At 36.5% G+C, this 21,252-nt stretch overlaps 1 protein-coding gene across 1 annotated transcript in view; it reads right to left on the reverse strand.

Annotated features, from left to right (window-relative positions):
• The window catches only part of PKP2 (plakophilin 2), a 79,460-nt gene that overhangs the window by 9,040 nt on the left and 49,168 nt on the right, over nucleotides 1-21,252 (reverse strand). The window contains exons 6-9 of the mRNA XM_090273006.1: nucleotides 20,563-20,740; nucleotides 7,798-7,915; nucleotides 6,767-6,931; nucleotides 5,555-5,728 (exon numbers count right to left, since the gene is read on the reverse strand). Coding sequence (XP_090129132.1) covers nucleotides 5,555-5,728; nucleotides 6,767-6,931; nucleotides 7,798-7,915; nucleotides 20,563-20,740 — 635 coding nt within the window. The remainder of the gene's footprint in view (nucleotides 1-5,554; nucleotides 5,729-6,766; nucleotides 6,932-7,797; nucleotides 7,916-20,562; nucleotides 20,741-21,252) is intronic.

The following is a 21,252-nucleotide window of genomic DNA, read 5'->3' on the forward strand; positions in this document are numbered from 1 at the left end:
TTGATGCATATTTGAGGTCATGATGCCGGAAATATAAACACTGCTTACTGCCTACAGATTGCTGTCCTTCTAACATCCTCCACTGTACCTCTTAGAATAGGGGCTCTTAATATAGGTTTCAATACAGGTTTCAGGGAGGGGACAGGAGGTCCTTAAAACTACTTTTGTGGCTCTGGCTGGTGTGGCTCAGTGGATTGAGCACTGGCCTGCGAACACAAAGGTCACTGGTTCGATCCCCAGTCAGGGCACATTCCTGGATTGCAGGCCAGGTCCCCAAATGGGTGCTTCTCTCCCTCTCTTTCTCCCTCCCTGAAAATAAATAAATGAAACCTTAAAAATATAACAAAACTACTTTTGTGTTTATAATAAACTTTCTCAGGAAAAGGGTTCATAACTTTTATTAGATACTCAAAGTCCCCTCGACTTGAAAAAGTTTAATAACCACTATTTTAGAATGTTTGTTTTATTGTAAACAAGTTATATTTTGTCTTTTACTAATTTGCAAAACATTCCATTAGACTATTTGCTCTCCTCTGAGAAGAATTCCTCCCCTGGAGCCATCTAGAGAGGCAGCTATTTACTCTTTACAACCCCTGTATCTTGGGCACAAGGTAGGTTCAGCATTCCTCTCTCTTCCCAATGGCTCATCTAGATGCTTATGTCTTCCCTTATATGCAAAACTGCTCTTCTGCTTCACTGCCATCCAGGTATTATCACCCCCATAGCATTTTCTTTGTTATCTGAAGACCTACTGGTCCTTTCCCAAAATCTACTGGGGGCTTCAGAGCCTGGCTCAGAGCCTTCTCCACCTCCTATCCATTGTAGATGACCACCTCAATTACCTCACAGTTCCTAGACTTCCTGAATGTCATTGACCTTCATCTCCTCTATACATAAGCCATTCATTTTCATGGTCACACAGCATCTGTATTCACCCAGACATAGCTTGACTTTGAAAACATAAACTCCACTGTTCGACTCTGAACACAACTTACTGTTCTCCAGCTCTCTCCCCCTCACTCCTTCCATATTCTTCCTCAGGCTCATCAAAAACTCCTGCCCCTTAAGCTCAGCCTTTACTCCCCACACCTCACGTTATCAATTCTCTCCTGCCTTAAAGTTCTTTCTTATCTAGATTAGGGTACATGAACAGGCAAACACTATCTTTCCAAAGCCCTTTAATCTTTTATCATTCTACCTTTTTTCCCACCCACACACTAAAACTGCAAAACTGATTTTATACTTGGTCACAAATTATTGTTTAATAGTACATTTGCAGATTGCTACTTTTGCAAATGTATGGTCTCCAATCTCCACTAGGAATCAAATATTGCTAGTCAACTAGGTGTTTCTTAGATACCAGCGGGGATTCCTAAGCCTTACACTGGAAGGATCCGTCTAAAATTTAATCTTATTATATTCCACCTCAAGTTTAAACCCTGCAATGACTCCCAATGGCCTTCAGAATGATGCTGAAATGCCTTAGTATGGCATATACAGTCCTTCATAGCTTGGCATCTTCTTTCCTCTCTTTCCTTACCATTACTTCCTAATTCTTTAGGTTACAACTATACTAGCCTGCATATCTCTTCTATTAGAACAAAAACTTCTTGAAAGGAGGAAATGTAACTTATCCATCTTTTTGTTTCCTCAGTTCCTTTATAAGTGTTTATTGAAATGAACTATATGTTGCTATCAAGTTTTCCTGAAGATTTACTATCATCTCAGAGAACTGAGACAGATTAAAAAGTCACAGATAATTATCTCCTAAAATTTTTGTTTTCTTTTAAAACATAAGATGCTTTTAAAATTAAAATCTTGCTTTATATGTATAATATACTATACCATTTAATGACATATAATAAAGAGCTTTGATGTTAGTATAGAAAAATAATCATTGGAAACACACAAGTCTAGATAAACTCTGGATCCTCAAATGATGTTTGTTCAATTAGGGAAAAGCATAGCCTAGTCTTACTAATTCTGATTCACTGAGGGAAAAGGGCAGTCTGAAGTGGGAAGTCTTCAGAATCTGTTCAGTAAGGAAAATAAACAATCAGATATACCAAATAGAGATTCTGTATTTCAGCTTTAGAGTATGTGAGAATGACTGTCACCTAGTTGGTCAACCATTTGCAAATGGCACTTCTAGTTCATATTGTCCTGATTACTAACAAGGTTGAACACTTTTCAAATGATTATCAGCCAGTTCTGTATTATTTTTTGTAAAGTTCCTGCTACGTCTCTTGTCCATTTTCCTACTGTGTTGTCTATCCTTTTACTGTTAACTTGATGAGTTTAATATTTTCTTGATACCAGCGTTAACTTACGTGTGTTACAAAAAATCTTTTTCTACTCTGTGGTTTGCCTTTTTACTGTCTTAAAAATATCTTTTGATAGCATAATGGCATAAGTTATTAATTTTAATTTAGTCAATTTATAAAATATTTTATGGTTAGTGCTTTTTCGTATCCATTTATAAGAAATATTTCCCTGTTCTAGGTCACGAAGATATTTTCCCATGTAAGCATTTAGAAGCTTTATTGTTTTGTCTTTCACCTTTAAATGCTGTTGGAACTGATTTCTGGGTAAGGTATGATATGGTAGGGAATACGTTTTGTTTTTTTCAATAGATATCAAATGAAGTGGTTTTAACGTATTTTAGATATTTGAAAAACTGTTTATTTCAATGACCTTTACAATGAGATGTTTAATCCATATATTTATTTTATTGAATTGTAACTGACATATAACATTGTATTAGTTTTAGCGTGCAATGTAATGATTTGATATATGTACATATTATGAAATGATTACCACAATAAGTTTAGTTAACATCCATTACCACACATAGTTAAGTTTTTTTTTCTTCTTGTGATGAGAACTTCTAAGATCTACTCTCTTAGCAACTTGCATGTATACAATATAGAATTGTTAACTATAGTCATCATGCTATACATTAGATCCCCAGGACTTAAATTTATCTTATAACTAAAAGCTTGTACCTTAATTGTTAAATTTATATTGTATTTTAAATTTATACTGTAATTTATACTGTACTTATAAATTTATACTTTATACTTAGTTTGCTAAATGGGTAAATTTTATGGATCCTTCTCCTTTTCTTACTTATTATTGGAATGACCATTATATCTGAACTAATAATATTTATGTATTTATGTACTTATTTATTATTGTTGTTTATTCTATTACAGTTGTCCGAATTCTTCCCCCTTTGCCTCCCTCTGCCCAGCTCACCCCCCACTCCCACAGTCATTCCCCACCCTGTTGTCCATGTCCCTGGGTCATTCATACATGTTCTTTGACTAGACCCTTCCCTTCTTTCCACCATTCCCCCACCTCCCACCTCTCTAGCAGCTGTCAGTTTTCAGCTAATAAAGTTTATATTAATGTGGTTTTACTGATGAGAAATTATGTCACGATTTTATACTCAAATTCTATTATCTATTTTTTAGGAGGCAATTCATTTCAGTTTAGGATCTTTGCCATTTGAGGCACATGGCCATTAATTGTTCAGCACTATCTCAGTTATGAAACACAAGGTTTATGAGTTGGGTATTTACAGACTGGATATTTTCTGGAACTATGTGAATAGCCTGCTTTTCATGTTTTTCTATTCAATGATTCCTTTTAGAAATCACAAAACCAAGTATTTTTTTAAATCACACCATCTAATCATAACAAAATTAGGAAAAGTAATAATTAGAAAAGATATTTATAGAAGTCAAATTTTTAATAAAAAGCATCTCAGCTTGCAAGAACAAAATGTCCTTATAACACTGTTTCATGTTGCTAATGATTTCTCCTATAAATCTCCAGGCAAATTCAATCCTACAACCTTGAGTATGGATTAATACCAGTTTAGTGCAGGCCTCCTTTCAGGGGACTGGACTGTTCTAAGGTTAGGGATGATTTTAAATGCATTGACACATTGTACATAACTGCAATGGTAGTTATAAAGATATCTCTGTGGCTTGGCTTCCATGAGAGATCTTGGAATGTGAGAGGCTAAAATCCAAGTTTAAAGGGTTTGCTGAGTAAGCCATACTCAGAGCATAATAGGCTTAAACACACACACACACACACACACACACACACACACAGACAATTTAATTTCTGACATTTTCTTGTAAGTTGGCCGGTACTTAATTAAGAGGGCTTCTGTGGTTTAAGAAGGTGACAGAAATGCTTTTGGAAAACTTAGCATGGGAAAATGAGAAGGTAAGATGACAAATGAATGTCCCTGTGTCTTTCAGGTTTCTTTGGTAGTTTCCCATTTCTGTTTCTGCAAAAGAACATTTTGCAGAAAATCAAACATTAAAAGTTTGTTCGTATTCTTAACCACAGTGAAAGATAAATGTTGAGTTTAGTACTTCACAATATTATCCAAAACAGAGCATGCTTCCATGTAAACACATTAAAGAATGAATATGCTTTCTCGAATAATGAATAAAACATATTTTTTGTTATCTACAAGAGTGCTTTTTCTCTATGAGGATGGATACTTGGACACTGGCCATACAATTAACTCTTTTGGGAGAATATAATCATTTTATGATCAAGGCAAAGAATATAAGTTTAGTTCAAATAGTTAAATATTTATAGATCCCCTATGTGTAGCAAGATGCAAAATACACGGGGAAGGGAATAAGCTTTTACTGTTTTTTACATTTTGACTATGCTAATATAAAGTAAGTGAGAAGCAGCTCTTGATTGTGTAGTTGAAGTTCTTGGACCCAAAAGCACAGATGGCCCTTCCAACTCTATTCTGCAGTGGACATCTGTTGTGTTTGCCTGCCCAGAATTCATTATTCCTTTTGGTAATAACACTCCTTTACCATTTCAGTCCACTTCAGTGGTACACGTGGCAGTGACCCTCTCCTGATCAAACTCATGCCTCTGAAATTCACGTGTGGGCACATTCCACAGACCTGACCAATCAGGACATCACAGGCTCCTGGCCACAGGGACTGGTTCAGATATGGGTAAGGAAGACTAATTAGGTGCTCTAATTCGTAATAGAGAAACTGGTGAAAAGTAATTCCCTTCCTATGGGAGCACTGGGCTGGATAAAATGTAAGCCTGAAATCATTAGTGGCTCTTGTTGCTACAACATGAAGAGACCCATGAAGGATGAAGCCAACAGAGGAAAACAGAGCCCAGAGAGTGTCATGATTACAATTGCTGGGGCACCTACATCCCACCATGACAGAAGGAGGAACCACCCTGGACTTTTCAGTCATAGAAGTCAGAAACTATTTTCTTTTCTTTTTTAACCTAAGCCAGTTTAAATAGGATTCTGAGAGAGCTCTGACTCGTATCAGTATCTATGAGTCTTTCACTTGCAGTGACTTGGCTTGGCAGATGATGAGGCTGAAAGTTCTGAAATCCTGCAACTCTCTCGTAGTTCCTGAGAACTCTCTTAAGTGAGAAAACTTTTGTTCTTACCTCACTGTCTCCATCTCTAAACCTAATGGAGGTACAGTTATAATGTCATTACTTTAAAAAGTAGAAAAACAGGCATGATACTCACTGGCCCATTTCCTGCTGTGAGATTCTGGAGAGCTCCCAGAGATGCTTCCTGGGTGTAGCTTCGGACACTTTTGGCGATCAATGATAAATACATCCGTATTACGATGGAGTGCCACAGCCACTCCACACCCTTGGGGTTGCTCTTTTCCTCTAGCATAGGCATGTCCTGGTATTGCTAATCACACATGACAAAAGCTAGAATTAGTGCCTCCCAGTGATTTCTACAACTCCATACCCAAACCAAGAGACCAGAAATAGTCTATAGAGACTAATAATTTGTATAATAAGAAACAGAAATGAAAAAGCAAATACGTATGATCTCCAATAACATAACTTTTAGCCATGGACGATGATTTCTCCCTAGCAACATCCCACACCCTCCACTTTTACATTTCACAGTGAGAAAGAACTCAGAGATTAGAGCACAGGCTGCCCTAGAATAGTTTTCAGGCTGCTGTTAAAGTAAAAGCTAAATTAGGCACACTCTGAAGATAAGAAAAACAGGCATCTTCCCTCAGAGTCCAGTGAAGTGGTCCAGGATCACATCAGGATTCTAAATTTACCAAGTTCTCCAAGTTCACGAACACCATGACACTCTGAGGAGTAGGAGAGGCCACATTCTTTCAGTTTTCATGAAATGCCAGTATGGTCAGCCTTCCTTCCTATGGGTTTTGCTTTTAGGATGTCCAAAGTTTGTTTTTAGGATGTCCAAATCTGAGTATCAGGGCTGTTTTTCATGTTAAAACAATTCAGATACCATTGGCTATGGTGCATTAAGCCTACTTCCTAATCTATAGGGAGTAAAGCAGTATGATTTAATGGCTAACTATGCAAATCCAGAGCTGGATTGTCTGGAATTAAATCAATCCCATCCTCTCTATTAATTTGCTGAATTATTCTGGGAAAAATGATTAACCTTTCTGTAGCTCTGTTTCCTTTTCAGTAAATGAAGGTATTAAGAGTACACACCTTCTAGCATTGATGTAAGAATTAAAATAACTCAAAATAATACCTGACATACAGGGTGAGCAAAAGCAGGCTTACAGTTGTTCATATGGATAAGAATATAACAATTAATAAATGAAAATACAAGAATAAACCCCATGTTTCATATACTCACAACTGTAGATCTACTTTTGCCCAGCCCTGTATACTAAGTACTCAGAAATATACACACATAAACACTTTTTCTTTCAAAGCCCTCTCAAGATACCTCTTTCACTTTCCTGCTTCGATTGCCAAAACACCCAATACTTTTGTTGTTGTCAGTCTGGATATTCCGGTTTTGCATATAGACACTCTGGGAGTATTTCTCTGGGAGCTCTGCCTCCAGCTGATAGGAGAGGTTATGGAGAATGCACACACAGTTCTCTGTGGCCTGATAAAACAAGACAGGAATATTGATCATATATATACACATTCCCTTTGCAAGTGTGGTATCACAGGACTTAGTAGGCTTTCAATCTTACAAAGTTTACTGGGTGCTTGGGCTGCATGCAGCCTGGGAGAGTGGAATGAGCATGGCTAGAAAGGCTAAGGCTAGATCATGAATGGTTGTGAGCACAAAGCTAAGGAGCAGAGGCTGAATTTCTTAAAACACTGAAGAGCCTTTCTAGTTTCCTTTTTTAGAGTCTGTTCAGAATGATTCTATATTTTAAGTATATAACTTAGCAGTCATGTGGAGTTGGGAAACTGGAAGAGAGATTTGTAGGAACCAGTCAGGAGTTGATTGCAATAATCGGCATGCAAGTTGCACAAATCAGGACCGCAGAGGTAGCATTAGAGAGGAGTAGATAAACCAAAGGGCATTTCAGAGGTAGAACGGACATGATTTGTGGCTCAGTAGATGTGGATGTGAGGGAAGATGTCCAAGATTATTCAGATTTCTATTTTTATTTGGTGTATGGTGGTAATTATTAACAAATATTATAAGAGAAGAAGCAAGTTTGGGGATGAAGCAAGAAATGAATTTAATAAAGTTCATTGCTGAACATGTAGCATTTGGGCTCCTTTCAAATATCTGCATAGAGTTGTTAAACAAATACTTGGAAATTTAGGTCTGGAAAGTAGACAAATGGGGCTTAATTAAAGGTTTTATTATTTCTAAGCATATATGGGAAATCTTAAGCTCAGTAAATGAGTTAATAAACAAAGCTAAACCGAAACAGCTACTTCAAGAACACTCTGAAGAGTCATAGTAAGATAAAATAATTCACTATGTAAACCATTTAACTATTGCATCACCTTGTCATCTGGCTGGTAATCTGCAATGGTTCCTCGGACATAATGGACCAGGGAGTCAATGAGTCCATCACAGCTTCTCATCACTTTCCTCCCATCAGGGCCAGCTGAGCTCATGTTTCTATTAGGCAAAATAAACAAAAACAAACAAACAAACATAGGACTTAGGCCATGCAACCAACAGGCCTTTGTTTCAAAGCTTTACTTGATGCTTCTTCCAAGGGTTTGGAAAACTGGCAAATTTATCAAGGTGTGACAGACTTGTCCTGGGGTCCATATCAATTGCTCAATGGTCATTAAATTTTGACACATCTTCTAAATATATTCATATAATGTGCCACCATTAATAAAAAGTCTTCTATCTCATTCCAAGCACCCAGGTCATAGCATTATTTACTTAATCTTCTCCCCATTTTGCGAGGGCATACATATGAGGTGAAGGTTTTGCAATAAACAGAAAAATGACACAACACACACTGTGTACTAGATAGCCAAGTCCCAACTTGTTCTGTGACTTAATTGTAATGTACAAAAGTTATTTACATTCATCGGGCCTCAGTTTCCTCATTTATAAAGATAAGGTGTTGGACTATATTATTTGGGTGTTTTGTAGGTTTCAGTATAAACTGTTATTGACAAATATTAAACTAGATGCTCTAAAATATGATGATTCTATACTTAAAATGGCAGAGGTGTCAAGAAAAATGTAGGATTTCATAGTGTGTTAGACCTAAGTCAAAAACATGACCTATAAATATCTTTGTACTTAGTCTATTTCTAATTTTGCTAACCTATAACACCTTTCTATAAACAGTAACTAAATCTACAATGGAGGTTGTTTCCTTATAGAGAATGGAAGTTTACTGAATAAAGTAATGCATTTGGAAATCATGCTTCAGATTCAGATCACACTTATAGTCAGGTATTATTATTACCATGTTCCTTTGGATTAAGTTTCTTTTTGTTAGCATCAGCCATTTAAAAATATCTCCCCCTGAAATGTTAACATCTTTGTCAACAAGAATGGCAAACAAACAAACAAAAATCAAACACACAAAAACAATGGCTTTTGCTAACTTCAATTGCTAAAAACTATTCCTATAATATTTATCAGACTCGTTCCTCTTACTGGTAGGTAGAATGTGCAAAGCTCATTAAAGACATGTTTATAATGTCTCAGTGTCATTCTAAACATCAAATGAACTATAATTATGCTAACTCTTGAGGTCTTATTTTTTTCATTTAAAAAATAATATATCACACTAAGTGATTTCAAAAAGACTCTCTGCTCCACCCATATACTACTTTCAATATATACTGCCAAAGAACAAATGTGCCCAGCATTACAGCAAGAACAAGGGAAAAGAACACAGCACACTGTATTCTGCTCCCACTCATGTCTATAGGTAGAAACTGACAATACTTGACTGTTTTTAACCCACAAGTACACAATTTCATGATTCAACCTAATAGTTGAAAAGATAAGATTAATGCACCTAAAACTAAGGATATTCTAATAATTTAAATGTTGTTGAATTGATACAACCAATTTTTTATTTTAACAAAATCCCTTCTGTGACTTTGGTTCTTTTTTGACACTTCTATTAAAGATTAACTTCCTTATTTAATTTTTACTGTACCTGAAAAACTTTGACACTTTGTACATTAAAAAACAAGATAATGAATGGGTTCATAAACTGTTAATAAAACCATTTTTAGTATAGTTCTTTTTCTCAGGAAGTGATCATATGAACCAAGATCCTCTATCTACTCTCTGACTCCATCTCCTTATTTTACACATGGAAAAACTGAGGTCCAAAGACTCTAAGTTATTTGTCCAGGTGACAGCAAGTTAGTGGTAAAGTCAGGACAGGAGAGCTGCTCCTTATTCTGTGCCTTGGGCGGCCCCAGAGTGGAGCGAAATTCAGCTAACATTCACTCAGTGTGCCATTCGTTTAGCAAATGCTGTATGTCCCCAATTGCAAGACAATGTTATCATGTTTTCAAGCTTCCCTTTGACCTTTTCAACCTCTGGCTTGGAAAAATGACAGTGGTTTAAGATTGCTCTGACAAATCAAAGGTTGGTCTTTCTCACTAGCTAAACCCTCTACATTCCTTCCAGGAGGGCGACTTAGCTTTGTTTAACTTCAGGGTGTTTATTTTGGGTGAGAATGGTGATTCAGTTTGGCAGTAATGACAGTTCACATGCGCTGTGTCTGGTAGTTTGGTATTATCCAGACTCTGCTTGCTTGAAATGGGACTTATCAGGGGTTTCTGGCAGTTGATACCTTTGCTGACAGAAAGCACATGAAGCCCCACTGCTCCAGTATTTGCTCCTGCATATCAAAGATAGCTGATATCTCAACCACCCAGAAATATGAATGATAAGGGTGTATCTATCACCTTATAGTACCACATCCATTAATAGGAAAGTCACTAGTCAGAAAGGAATTTGTTATTGTAGCATCCAATAGTTATTAGAAAATAATATATGCATCTTAAACTATTTTTTCAACAGCTAATACTTCAGTTTGTGGGAATCAGAGAATTAACATGGCTAATCTCAGGCAGAATTGATCCTTTTACAATATATCTCCTGAATCCTGATAAATATTTACATATAGCTGTTTCCTATGTATAGTCCAATAGAAGTTTAATATGGAAAAATGTCTCAAAACTATAAACAAAATATATCAAAACTATCATCTTGTTGAAATGTAAAAGAGAATAAGCATACACAGTAGTTACTTAATAAATATTATTAGAGTTACCAATGAATATACCAGGAATGTTTAATTTAGTGTCTGTTGTTTTAATTAGATTAAACGATGAGTTTATTTTTGGCTGGTATAAGCCTACAGAAGTCTGAGTAAATATGTGGGTACCATTTAGGAAACTAAAACTGTATACTATTGCATACTAAGGTTTAAATTTAAAAACCAGGTCCACCCACTGCCACCCCCCACCCCCGTCTCAGGAGGGGGAAGTGGAGAAGATAAAACGACTCTTCACATAAAGGCAGAATTATTTTGGAGCTCTTCACCTCCACTGGGACCGAATGAGAGGACACCAGCTGTAACTGTAACTTGTGTTTGATATTAAAGAGAACTTTTCTGGTAATATGACTTGTAAGGGGTGGGAAAAATAGACCCCGAACAAAACATCATGTACTTAGGAGGATTTAGGTGTTTTATCTGAAAGCAAATCAGCGATTCATCACTCTTCCCAGGACCTCTAATCTTCTCAATTCTCGAGTGACACAATGAAAAGGAGAAAAAATAAATAAATAAATAAATAAAATAAAAAATCACATACTCTGGACCTTACTAGAATTAAAAGAAAGAATGGTATGTGTGTTGAGATTAAGGACAGTGTGACTAAACCTTAAATTCATATGGCACACCAAAGAATGGACAATGTCGAATGATAAAAGTAGCTGCCATTTAAGTGTGTACTAGACATTATCATAGGTATTTTACAAATACCATGACATGTAATTTTCACAAAATTCCTGATATTAAGGTTTGTTAAAATTTTATTCAGGATCCTGACCTGTGACTCTTGTTTAAAATCAGCATTATCTGCTTCAAACAGGATTTTTACTGGTGCTTCCATAAAAGGGCTGTGGGAGCGTGGCTGCAGGCAGGTGTGCTGTCAATTAGCCAGTTTGCCAGCACTGCAAGTCCAAACTCAGTGGATGGCCAACTGGCCTGGGGAAACAATGTGCTGATATGAAATGTTTAAAGTAGAAGGATATAATTATTTCTGGGACATGAAAATAGCAGACAATAATAGGGTTGGAGTGAATCTTTTCAAGACACTTTCCCAACGAAATAAGTAAGAAAGAGATTTTTTTTTTTTTAATGGGACCATTTTTACTGGTAATAGGTACAGTTTCTTAGTAATGCACAACACTTGTATGTGTGCATAGTATGCAAGACCTGCTACCTAGGGGGCCAGTCTTCAAGTTCTAACCAGGACACTGAGATCATGATCACCTCAATAGTTTTTTTAAAATTGTGGGTGCATCTTCCTGTTCACCAATGATTATAGGCTTCCTAATATCTTGTATTGTAAACTGTGCAGTAGTACCAATTAAGTACTTGGTCAGAGTCCATTCTAAGACCCCATAGGCACTTGACAGACACTGGCTGATAAGGAGGCATCCTTCTTCCTCTTGTTATTTGAGATTTAGGTCTGGGCTTTTGTTTAACTCTCAGATGATACATCTCAGACAGTTGGGTCTTGTCTGTGATTAACCCAGAGAAAGCAGCAGTGGTTGCACAGAACAAAAGAGGAGCCTCATTTGAACTGGCAGAGCAATAAAAGTCTTTGCCCAAAGAAGGGCTCGTCTGTTACTCTGAAGTCAACATCAGATCCTGAAGGTATCCGCAAACATCAGCCAAAGTCAATTGTTATATCTACAAACAGAAGCAACACTGGGAGATAGAACAAAGCTCTACAACCTACACGTTTTGTTCCTTCCAGGACAAGGAACATTAACTGAACAACGATATGTCAGCATCTATTACACATCAAGAAACCAGAATGTGGAGGAGAAAATTTATCCTTCAAATCCTTTAGTTTTGCTTTCCTGCATTTTTGGGTCTTCCAAAAGTATTCTGAGTAGTCGATATAGCCAGTAATCATTTGGTTGGCAGGCAACAATCATTTCCCCTAGATTTAGCAGGCTGTTCAGGATAGAATGCCAAATTCCACTTAAAATCAATTACAAACAGCAAATGAATTTCTAAAATACGCCCAGAAGCCACTGGAACTTGAGTAGTCATTCCTGACACCTGAAGCAGATGTCTAGTTACTAGACTAGAATTTAAAAAGATGCTCAAGACCTACAGTAGAAAAGTATGATGCTTTGATGGCCTGGACCTCCAAGACAGGGACAGATTCTAACCACAGGATAGCAAGAAAGTCATCAGTGCCTTTATCTGAATATATCAAATCACTCACTTTTTATAATGATAAGTTAAAAATTTTTAATAGTTCTATGATGATAGTCTTCAGGGTCTTTTTATTTTTTTTTTAAAGACTTTTAGTGTCATAAGATATAGTTAATAAAATACTATCTTAAATTGTAAGCTATATGCATATTTTCTTTTACACATGAAAAAGCTTTTAAAAAATCTCTGACAAAGACATTCTTGGGAGTTTCTCTTTCTGTTCAAGACAACTCATAAAATTACTAATGAATTAAGATAAGCAAATACTGTCTTCTTGATATAATAAAAATATTCTTCTGTCTCATTTGCTGATTCTTCTTCTTCCATTGTTCATGTATTTTCTTTAATAATTATCCCTGGTCTAGGCCAAAACTAGGTAGTTAATATTTATGGACTGATAGATAACAATAAAGACTTTCTCTGGCAAAAGGAAACGTCATGTATTTTCTACTAAGGCCACGAATAGGATAGTGGAAAATTTAGTCAAAAGAGTGAGGATCTTTGCAAGGGGGGTGGTTGTAGTTGTGCTGCTTGACGATTCCAGTGAGACACATAGTCTTAGAAACAGTGGGTTCAGGGGGACCAGAGAGAGGCTACCACGTAAGCATGGCCATAGTTGTTTCAATTATTTGATTTGTTTTATTTTTTATGATTTTATTTATTTTAGAGAGAGGGGAAGGTAAGGAGAAAGAGAGGGAGAAACATCTATTGGTTGCCTCCTGCACATGCCCCAACCAGGGACCAGGCCCGAAACCCTGGCATGTGCCCTGACCTGGAATCGAACTGGTGACCTTCGGCTTTGTAGGACAACACTCAACCACCTGAGACACGCCAGCCAGGGCTGATTATTTGATTTGTTTGCTTCACTAATTTAATTATTGTTGAGATATTTCAAAATAATGACCTAAAATCCTTGAGACTTGGCTTATACAAAAATCATTTTAAAAATCAAGATATTCTTTACCCATTTAAATACTACTTACACCTTTTAAATTTACAAAATAATCTAATTCATTAAACAATGTTTGCTTATATATCTAAAGTACCCAACTTATAAAATGAGATTATGACTCACAGTGTAACATTACTAGAAACATTGCAATTCCATTATTTATGTTTATATATCAAATTTAGGAGTTTAAATAACCATGTAACTGAGGTTGAAGTTGATGATTCAACTGTCTTTATATGTATACTTCTATCAGGTTTATACTGTCTCAGCTTAGTTTTATGTTACATTATTTTCCAGAAGTAAGTAACTACAATTAAATTATTTTAGAAAGTAAATTCTAGATTTTAGGTCTATATTGTTAAAGAAAGAAAAATAGTTCTTTGATATCAGATGAATTAGACCTTCATTTAATTTTCTTCTTAATTAGCTAAATAATAATTTGGGATTATGCACAGGGCTAAACCAAATAAATCCTTTTCTGTCACAAGTATTCAGAATAACAGGTGAATGAGCAAAGGTAAATAGAATAAAAATGGATAACTAAGAAAATGCAGGTTCAGTAAAGTTCTGAAGTTTGCTATCCAGATAAGCATAAAAAAGTGAAATTCAGTATAACAACAACATTTGTGTGTGCTGGAGCAAAGAGAAGTAATTGAATACATTAAAATTTTACATGGAGAAATTCCTTTAACCTCAAGGCTAATTAGGAACAAGATCAATAGGTATAGCTTTTCATTACCCACTCCAGCTACATTTATAGTGATGGATGATAATGAAAATTTCTTTTAAGACAATTAAAATTTTTAGTCTATATAACTATGTCACACATTTATCAAAAGACATTTACTACACCAGGACACATGTGGGGAAAAGTGAAGGTTAAGTCAGTTGTAGGAAAAACGTTTTACCAATCACATTTCCTCTTTAACTGGCATATATAGGCATATAATACAATTAAGAAAAATGAATATGTTTTATAATGTACTATAGTAATGTTTTATCATTTTGTCCTATCACCCTAAACATAATGGTAAATTCTGGGGTGGTTCTTACAATGCAGAAATAGTTGTTAGACTGTGGTGACAAGATTAAGGCAGCAATTTAATAATTCTTTCTCAATATGACTTATTCAAAAATGAAAGGGCTGATTACTAACTGAATGATGAGCTAAAGATTGAGAGAAACATTCATATACCTACTCATTCTCTAACAGCTCTGTAAATATGACTCTAGTCAACATTTTTCCCCCAACCCCCCGGCAACTTGAGTTAAGCAACTCAGTGCTTCCGTAACTCCTTCCATACTTCTTTTATGTTATCAAATGTAATGTGATTATCTCTTCAGGTGTCTGTCTCTCCCACCAACCCTAGAGTTCCTTCAGGGCAAAGATAGATTCCATTCCCCTTTGAAATTTTAAACACTTAAAAAGTGCTTTGGATATAACAGGCACTCAAGAAATAATGAGAGGCTGGGATAAGAGCAAGAGGAAAAACAGACCAAGTAGTAAAATCCCAAGAAGGCTGGACTAGTTGCCTTTCTCAGATCTCTGTAAGTGTGGAAGAATCACTGGCACTTGATTTCTTCAACTGAAGAATGAGACTATTCTCATAGGCTGCCTAGATGTATTTGTGTTTGGCCTGTTTTTCAGAACCTTGAATCTCTCTGTTCTTTGGGGTAAGCATTTTTCCCCCTTGTCTAGTCTGAAAGCCCCCACTATTCCCCATGGTCTTACACCTGTCCACTTAAGTGCCTGCCTGGCCCCTGGAGGTACATTAATTTCTGACCTCTGAATTGTTTCCACTTCCCTTTTTCTTTTTATAATCCTCACCAGAAGATATAGTTATTGATTTTTAGAGAGAGAAAGAGGGAGAGAGGGGGAGTACTGGGTAGGGGGAGAGACAGACAGACAGACAGACAGAGAAACATCCATGTGAGAAACATGGATTGGCTGTCTCCAGTACACACCCTGACCTAAGTATGTGCCCTCACCAAGGATGGAACCCACAACCTTTGGGTGCATGGGACAATGCTCCAACCAACTGAGCTGCCTGGCCAGGGTGTTTCTACCTCTTCTGTAAGAGAATAAAGACTCAGGGAAGACAGGGAAAGAAGGAAGGACAGAAAGGGGAAGAAAGAAGGCATGAGAATGGTACAAATGTTTGGTAGAAATTTTGGACATACCCCAACGGTTATTACCGTTGGTTTTATTTATGTCACATCCAAAGGTTTTCCAGGTGTGACAATCAGTGAGATAGAACACATGGATCTGACAGCCATGTCACACCAATTCCCAAGCAGTTACCCATAAGAAACAGAAAAGCAGGAGCTCACAATGAGAGTGTGTAGGAGAGGTGTATATTCAAATGAAGCAGCTGATGCTTTTTTGGTAATTTACAATTCTATGATTGTCACATAAGTCCTTTGAAATTTGAAATATCTGGAAGAGTATCCTACTGACTGCAAAAAAATATCAAATTATTTTAACTGTTACACTTCTTGCCCCAAGTAAATAAAATTTTTTTTTAAAAAATGAGGTATTTTAGGCTTTCTCTACCCAGAAAAGAAAAAGAGGAAAATGCTGAAGATTTATAATATCTTCCAAGAAAACAGAGAAATTGTTTCTTCTCTGAAAAAGGATTTGTATGGAGAAATGTGCCTATATCCTTAATAATCCACATTTTGCTGTTAAAGTAATCAACTAATGGAAATCCAGTGCCCATAGTTTGCTGGAAAATATTTAACAACCAGCTTTCTGGGGAACAGGGGAGCAGGGAGATCTCTGATTTGCAGTGTTTGCCAATTTCTGTGGTATAATTACTGTACCATGGCTGATTTCAAGCTTCCAACATGATGACACGCATGTAGAATTATGAAGAGATTTTACGTTCTCAATATACCTTCTCTGTTGATATAATTATTCTTCTTCGCCCTGAACTTATCCTATTCCTATTCCACCCACACTAGCTAATATTGCTTACAGAAGACTATAACATGAACTCCTAAACATGAACTTCAGGGCCCCCACAGTCTGGCCTCAGCCTACGTTTCCAACTTCTGTTTACTTTCTTTATATTTGCTTACTCTATGCCAGAAACTTTGCTAGGAGTTAGGAATTAAAGATTTTGAAAATGCATATGCTTGCCTGCATCTGTCAAGAGTGAGCCCAACATGCAGAAGAAGAGCAAGCAGAGATACGATTAAAAAAAAAAAAAAAAAATCCCAACTTGGCATTAGTGAGTTTGAGTTGAGCATCTGTCATTTTCAATTGAAATAATCCTGGCCTGTCACATTAAGAACTCTACGGTACGTGGTAAGGCAATGGGAGCTAGAGAAATTTTAAAATGCAAAATGCTTTTAAATGAATCAAAAATTTTAAAAGCTCAAAAGTGTATTCAGAAAGCAGTTCCAGTGGACTGTACAGAAGATGAATTCAAGGGAGGACATTTAGGCACCTCTTACGCTGTTCAAGAATTCAGTCCTTCGTCCTTACAGAATTTGTGACTACTGAAATAGTCCACCAAGGCCCAGCTCACCTGGCGCCTCTTTCTCCAGTGTCTTCTGATCTCACTCAGATGGCATGAATGGCCCTTTGTTCTGCATTCCTGCAGCATTGCTCTTGGACTCTGATACCAGCAGTGCATTTGAATCACCTGGGGACTTGTTAAAAGTGAATTGCTGGGCCCCACCCTGAGAGCTTCTGATTCAGTAGCTCTGGGGTAGGACCCACGAATTCCAAGTTCCAGGTGATGCAGATGCTACTGCTCTGGGGGCCCCCTCTTTGAGAACCGCTGTTCTAACACATTTCACTGCACCGGTATTCTAGATGTTGTCTCACAGAATCCCCTGCTAGATTAAATGTTCCTGAAGGATTTTCTAATTTATCTTTGTGACTCTTTCAGAAGCTTACACAATGTATTACACAAAAGTGGTATCTGATATGCATTACCGTGTGACGACTAACTATGGAGATACGAGAAACATCTTACCATGATAAGTTCCCTCAGTTAACACCCAGGTCCCCTCAAGCAAAAAAGAAAAAAAAAAAAAAAAGAACTGAGTAGAGAAAAGATCAAAAGGCAGAATACTTGACTTCTTTGGGGCTGCCTAATTTTGATTATATATTCTACTTGAGTACTTTTAGTCCTTGGACATAAAGGACAATGATTATTTTCAAATATGAGAAAGCTTGATACACATGATCCCAGAGAAGTTAAGACTATCATTTTTTCTTTTTCCTGCATGTCCTGTATCTTCTTGGTTTAGTTGGCATTTGACAGCCCACAGGGGAAAAAATATTTAAAGCATTTTTCATCTAAACAATTCAAAATGCTGATCAAACTAACTTCTTTGTAGCTGTTCTTATAGCAAGATATTCTGTCACGTTAGGCAATGTTGCTTTATGGCTATTTAAATCCACCTAGGAATAAATTTAAATGAAGAAGCGAAAGCTATAAGACATTGAATAAGACACATAAAAATCAGCTGTGGATTGGAACAACTAACATTGTTAAGAAGTTCACACTACCTAAAGCAACCTATAGGTTCAATGAAATCCATATCAAAATTCCAATGTATCAGTTGGTTGGGCACCATCCTGCAAAGGAGAAGGTCGCCAGTTCAATTCCCAGGCAGGGCACATGCCTAGGTTGCGGGTTTGACCCTGGTCAGGGTGCTAGGAGAGGCAACCAATCAATGTTTCTCTCTCTCATTGATGTTTCTCTCCCTCTCGTTCTCCTTAACCTCTCTAAAAAGAAATAAAACCTTTCTAAAAATTCCAATCGTATTTTTCACAGAAATAAAAGAAAAAATTCTATAATTTGTATGGAACCACAAAAAACTCCAAATAGTCAAAGCAGTCTTAAGAAAGAAGAACAAAACTAGAGGTATCACGTTTCCTGCTTTCAAACCATGTAATAAAGCTATATTAATTAAAATAGTATGATATTAAAAAACAGTATGGGTATTGGCATAAAAAGACACACAGATCAATGGAATAGAATAGAGAGCCTAGAAGTAAAGGCACCCATATATGTTCAATTACTTTACAACAAGGAGTCAAGAATATATAATGGGGAAAGGAAAGCCTCTTCAATAGCTGGTGTTGGGAAAAGTTGACAGCCACATGCAAAAGAACAAAACTGACCAACATTTTACACCATACACAAAAATGAATCCATAGTGAATTAAAGACTTGAAACCATAAAACTCCTAGAAGAAAATACAGGCAGTAAGCTCTCTGACATTGGTCTTGGAGATAATTTTTTTGGTTTTGACATCAAAATAAAAGACAACTACAAAAATAAACAAAGGAAACTACATCAAATTAAAAAGCTTCTGCACAGCAAAGGAAACAATCAACAAAATGAAAAAGCAACTTACTCAATGGAAGAAAAATTTGTAAGTCATATATCTGATAAAGGGTTAATCTAGAAAATATATTAGAAACTCATACAACTCAATAGCAAAAAACAATCCAATTAAAAAAGGGACAGAAAATCTCAATAGGCATTTTCCCAAAGACATACAGATGGCTAACATGTACATGAAAAGATGCTCAACATCATTAATCAGGGAAATGAAAATCAAAACCACAATGAGATATCACCTCACAGCTGTCAGAATGGCTTCATCAAAATGTGAACAGACAAGTGTTGGGAGGATGTGGAGAAAAAGGAACCCTTGTGATCTGCTGGTGGAAATGTAAGTTGGTGCAGCCACTACAGAAAACAGCATGGAGGTTCCTCAGAAAATTAAAATTAGAACTACCATATGACACAGCAATTCCATTTCTGGGTATTTATCTGAAGAAAATGAAAACACTTACTCAAAAAGAAAATATGAACCCCATGTTCACTGCAGCATTATTCACAATAGCCAAGATATAGAAATGATCTAAGTGTCCATTGATGGATAAATGGATAAAGAAAATGTGGTACATACACATATGCTGGAATATTATTCAGCCATAAAAAAAAAAAAAAAAAAAAAGAAAGAAAATTCTGTCTTTTGTGACAATATGGATGAAACTTGAGGGCACTATGCTAAGTGAAATAAGTCAAGCAGAGGAAGGTAAATATCATATGATCTCACTTACATGTGGAATCTAAAAAAACAAACAAATAAACAAAACTGAAATCACAGATACAGAAAACAGACTGGTGATCATCAAAGGTGAGAGGGGGGTGGGGGGATGGGGACTGTTGGCAAAGTTGTTGAAGAGAGTTAAAAGGTGCAAATACAAACTTCCAGTTATAAAAGAAATAAGTCCTGGGGATGTTAAGGTACAGTATGGCAACTATAATTATAACTGTAGTGTATATTCTAAAGTTATTGAGAGAGTAAATCTTAAAAGTTCTCATCACAAGAAAAAGAATTCTATAACTGATGGATGCTAACCAGAGTTATTGTGGTCATTTTACAATATATACAATAAGGAATCATTATGTTACATACTTGAAACTAGTATGTCAATTATACCTCAATTAAAAAAATAAAAACACTGGGTTCAAAACAAATTTTAAGCACATCATTAAATTGATTTTTGTAAATTAAAGACAGCATGAAGCCTGCCTTAAACCCTGTGAGATGGGGAAGGGCAGTCTGCACGGTCTTCTAGGTGTTCAGATCAGATATCTGTTTTCTCTACTGAAATTGACATCCTCTCTCTCATGAGCTATTATGGTAGCTTCTAAAACCAAACATGTCTGGAAATTATACCTTTCTCATTGTCTCTACATTGTAGTTCTAGTAGTTATAATGATCTTCACAATTTATAGCATCTCAAGGTAATGAGGTGCAGTTTTAGACAGACATGAGGCAGTATTTAAGCAGGGGGGTGGGGTTGCAGCATGGAATTACCTTAGGCATCCTGTGACATTGTAGAATATATCATAATCGAGCACACCATTCGCTTTGGGGTAGTCTCCTTCTGGCCACCCCGAAAAGGGGATGATGATATTTTCAGTCAGGATAAGCAAGGCTTCTGTTATCATGAGATTCTTGAGTTTGTCACTAGAGGACAAATTCCACAGCAAACCTAGAATTAAAACAGTGCAGGGCTGGGTCAAAAGGACTGCTGAAAAGGGCTATGGCTAATTATTCAAAAAAGGGTGGGGTGGGGAGACAGACCCTTTTCCAATTGAAAAAACTTGCTTATAGCTAATTAGATGGCATTGGAAGCTGATCCATAAGAACAATTAAAAAATTGACAAGGGGGAGGGGAAGCGAGCTTACCATATAATACTATGCAGGTTTAAATTCATCAGGAATGTCAGTGAAAGCCAGAAATCCTTAAACATTTATTGCTGTTTCCCTTAAGCTCCTGACATAAAGCTGAGCTCACTGAGATAGTCAAGTCTGAGATGACCAGCAAGGAGGCTTGAAATGACCCTATTGTAGCTAAGACTCAACGTTTTTAAAGGGTGCTATTTTCTTCCCTTTAGACACAAAAGAATATCTCCCTCTGCCTCCTGCTCCCCACTACCTGCAACTTCCACCAACATTTGCCTCCTAATAATCGCAGAAAGGGCTTGCAGAAAGCCTCCAACT

Source organism: Furipterus horrens, unplaced genomic scaffold, assembly GCF_987537825.1.
Source record: "Furipterus horrens unplaced genomic scaffold, mFurHor1.1.pri manual_scaffold_4, whole genome shotgun sequence".
In the NCBI taxonomy this organism is placed as follows: Eukaryota; Metazoa; Chordata; class Mammalia; order Chiroptera; family Furipteridae; genus Furipterus; species Furipterus horrens.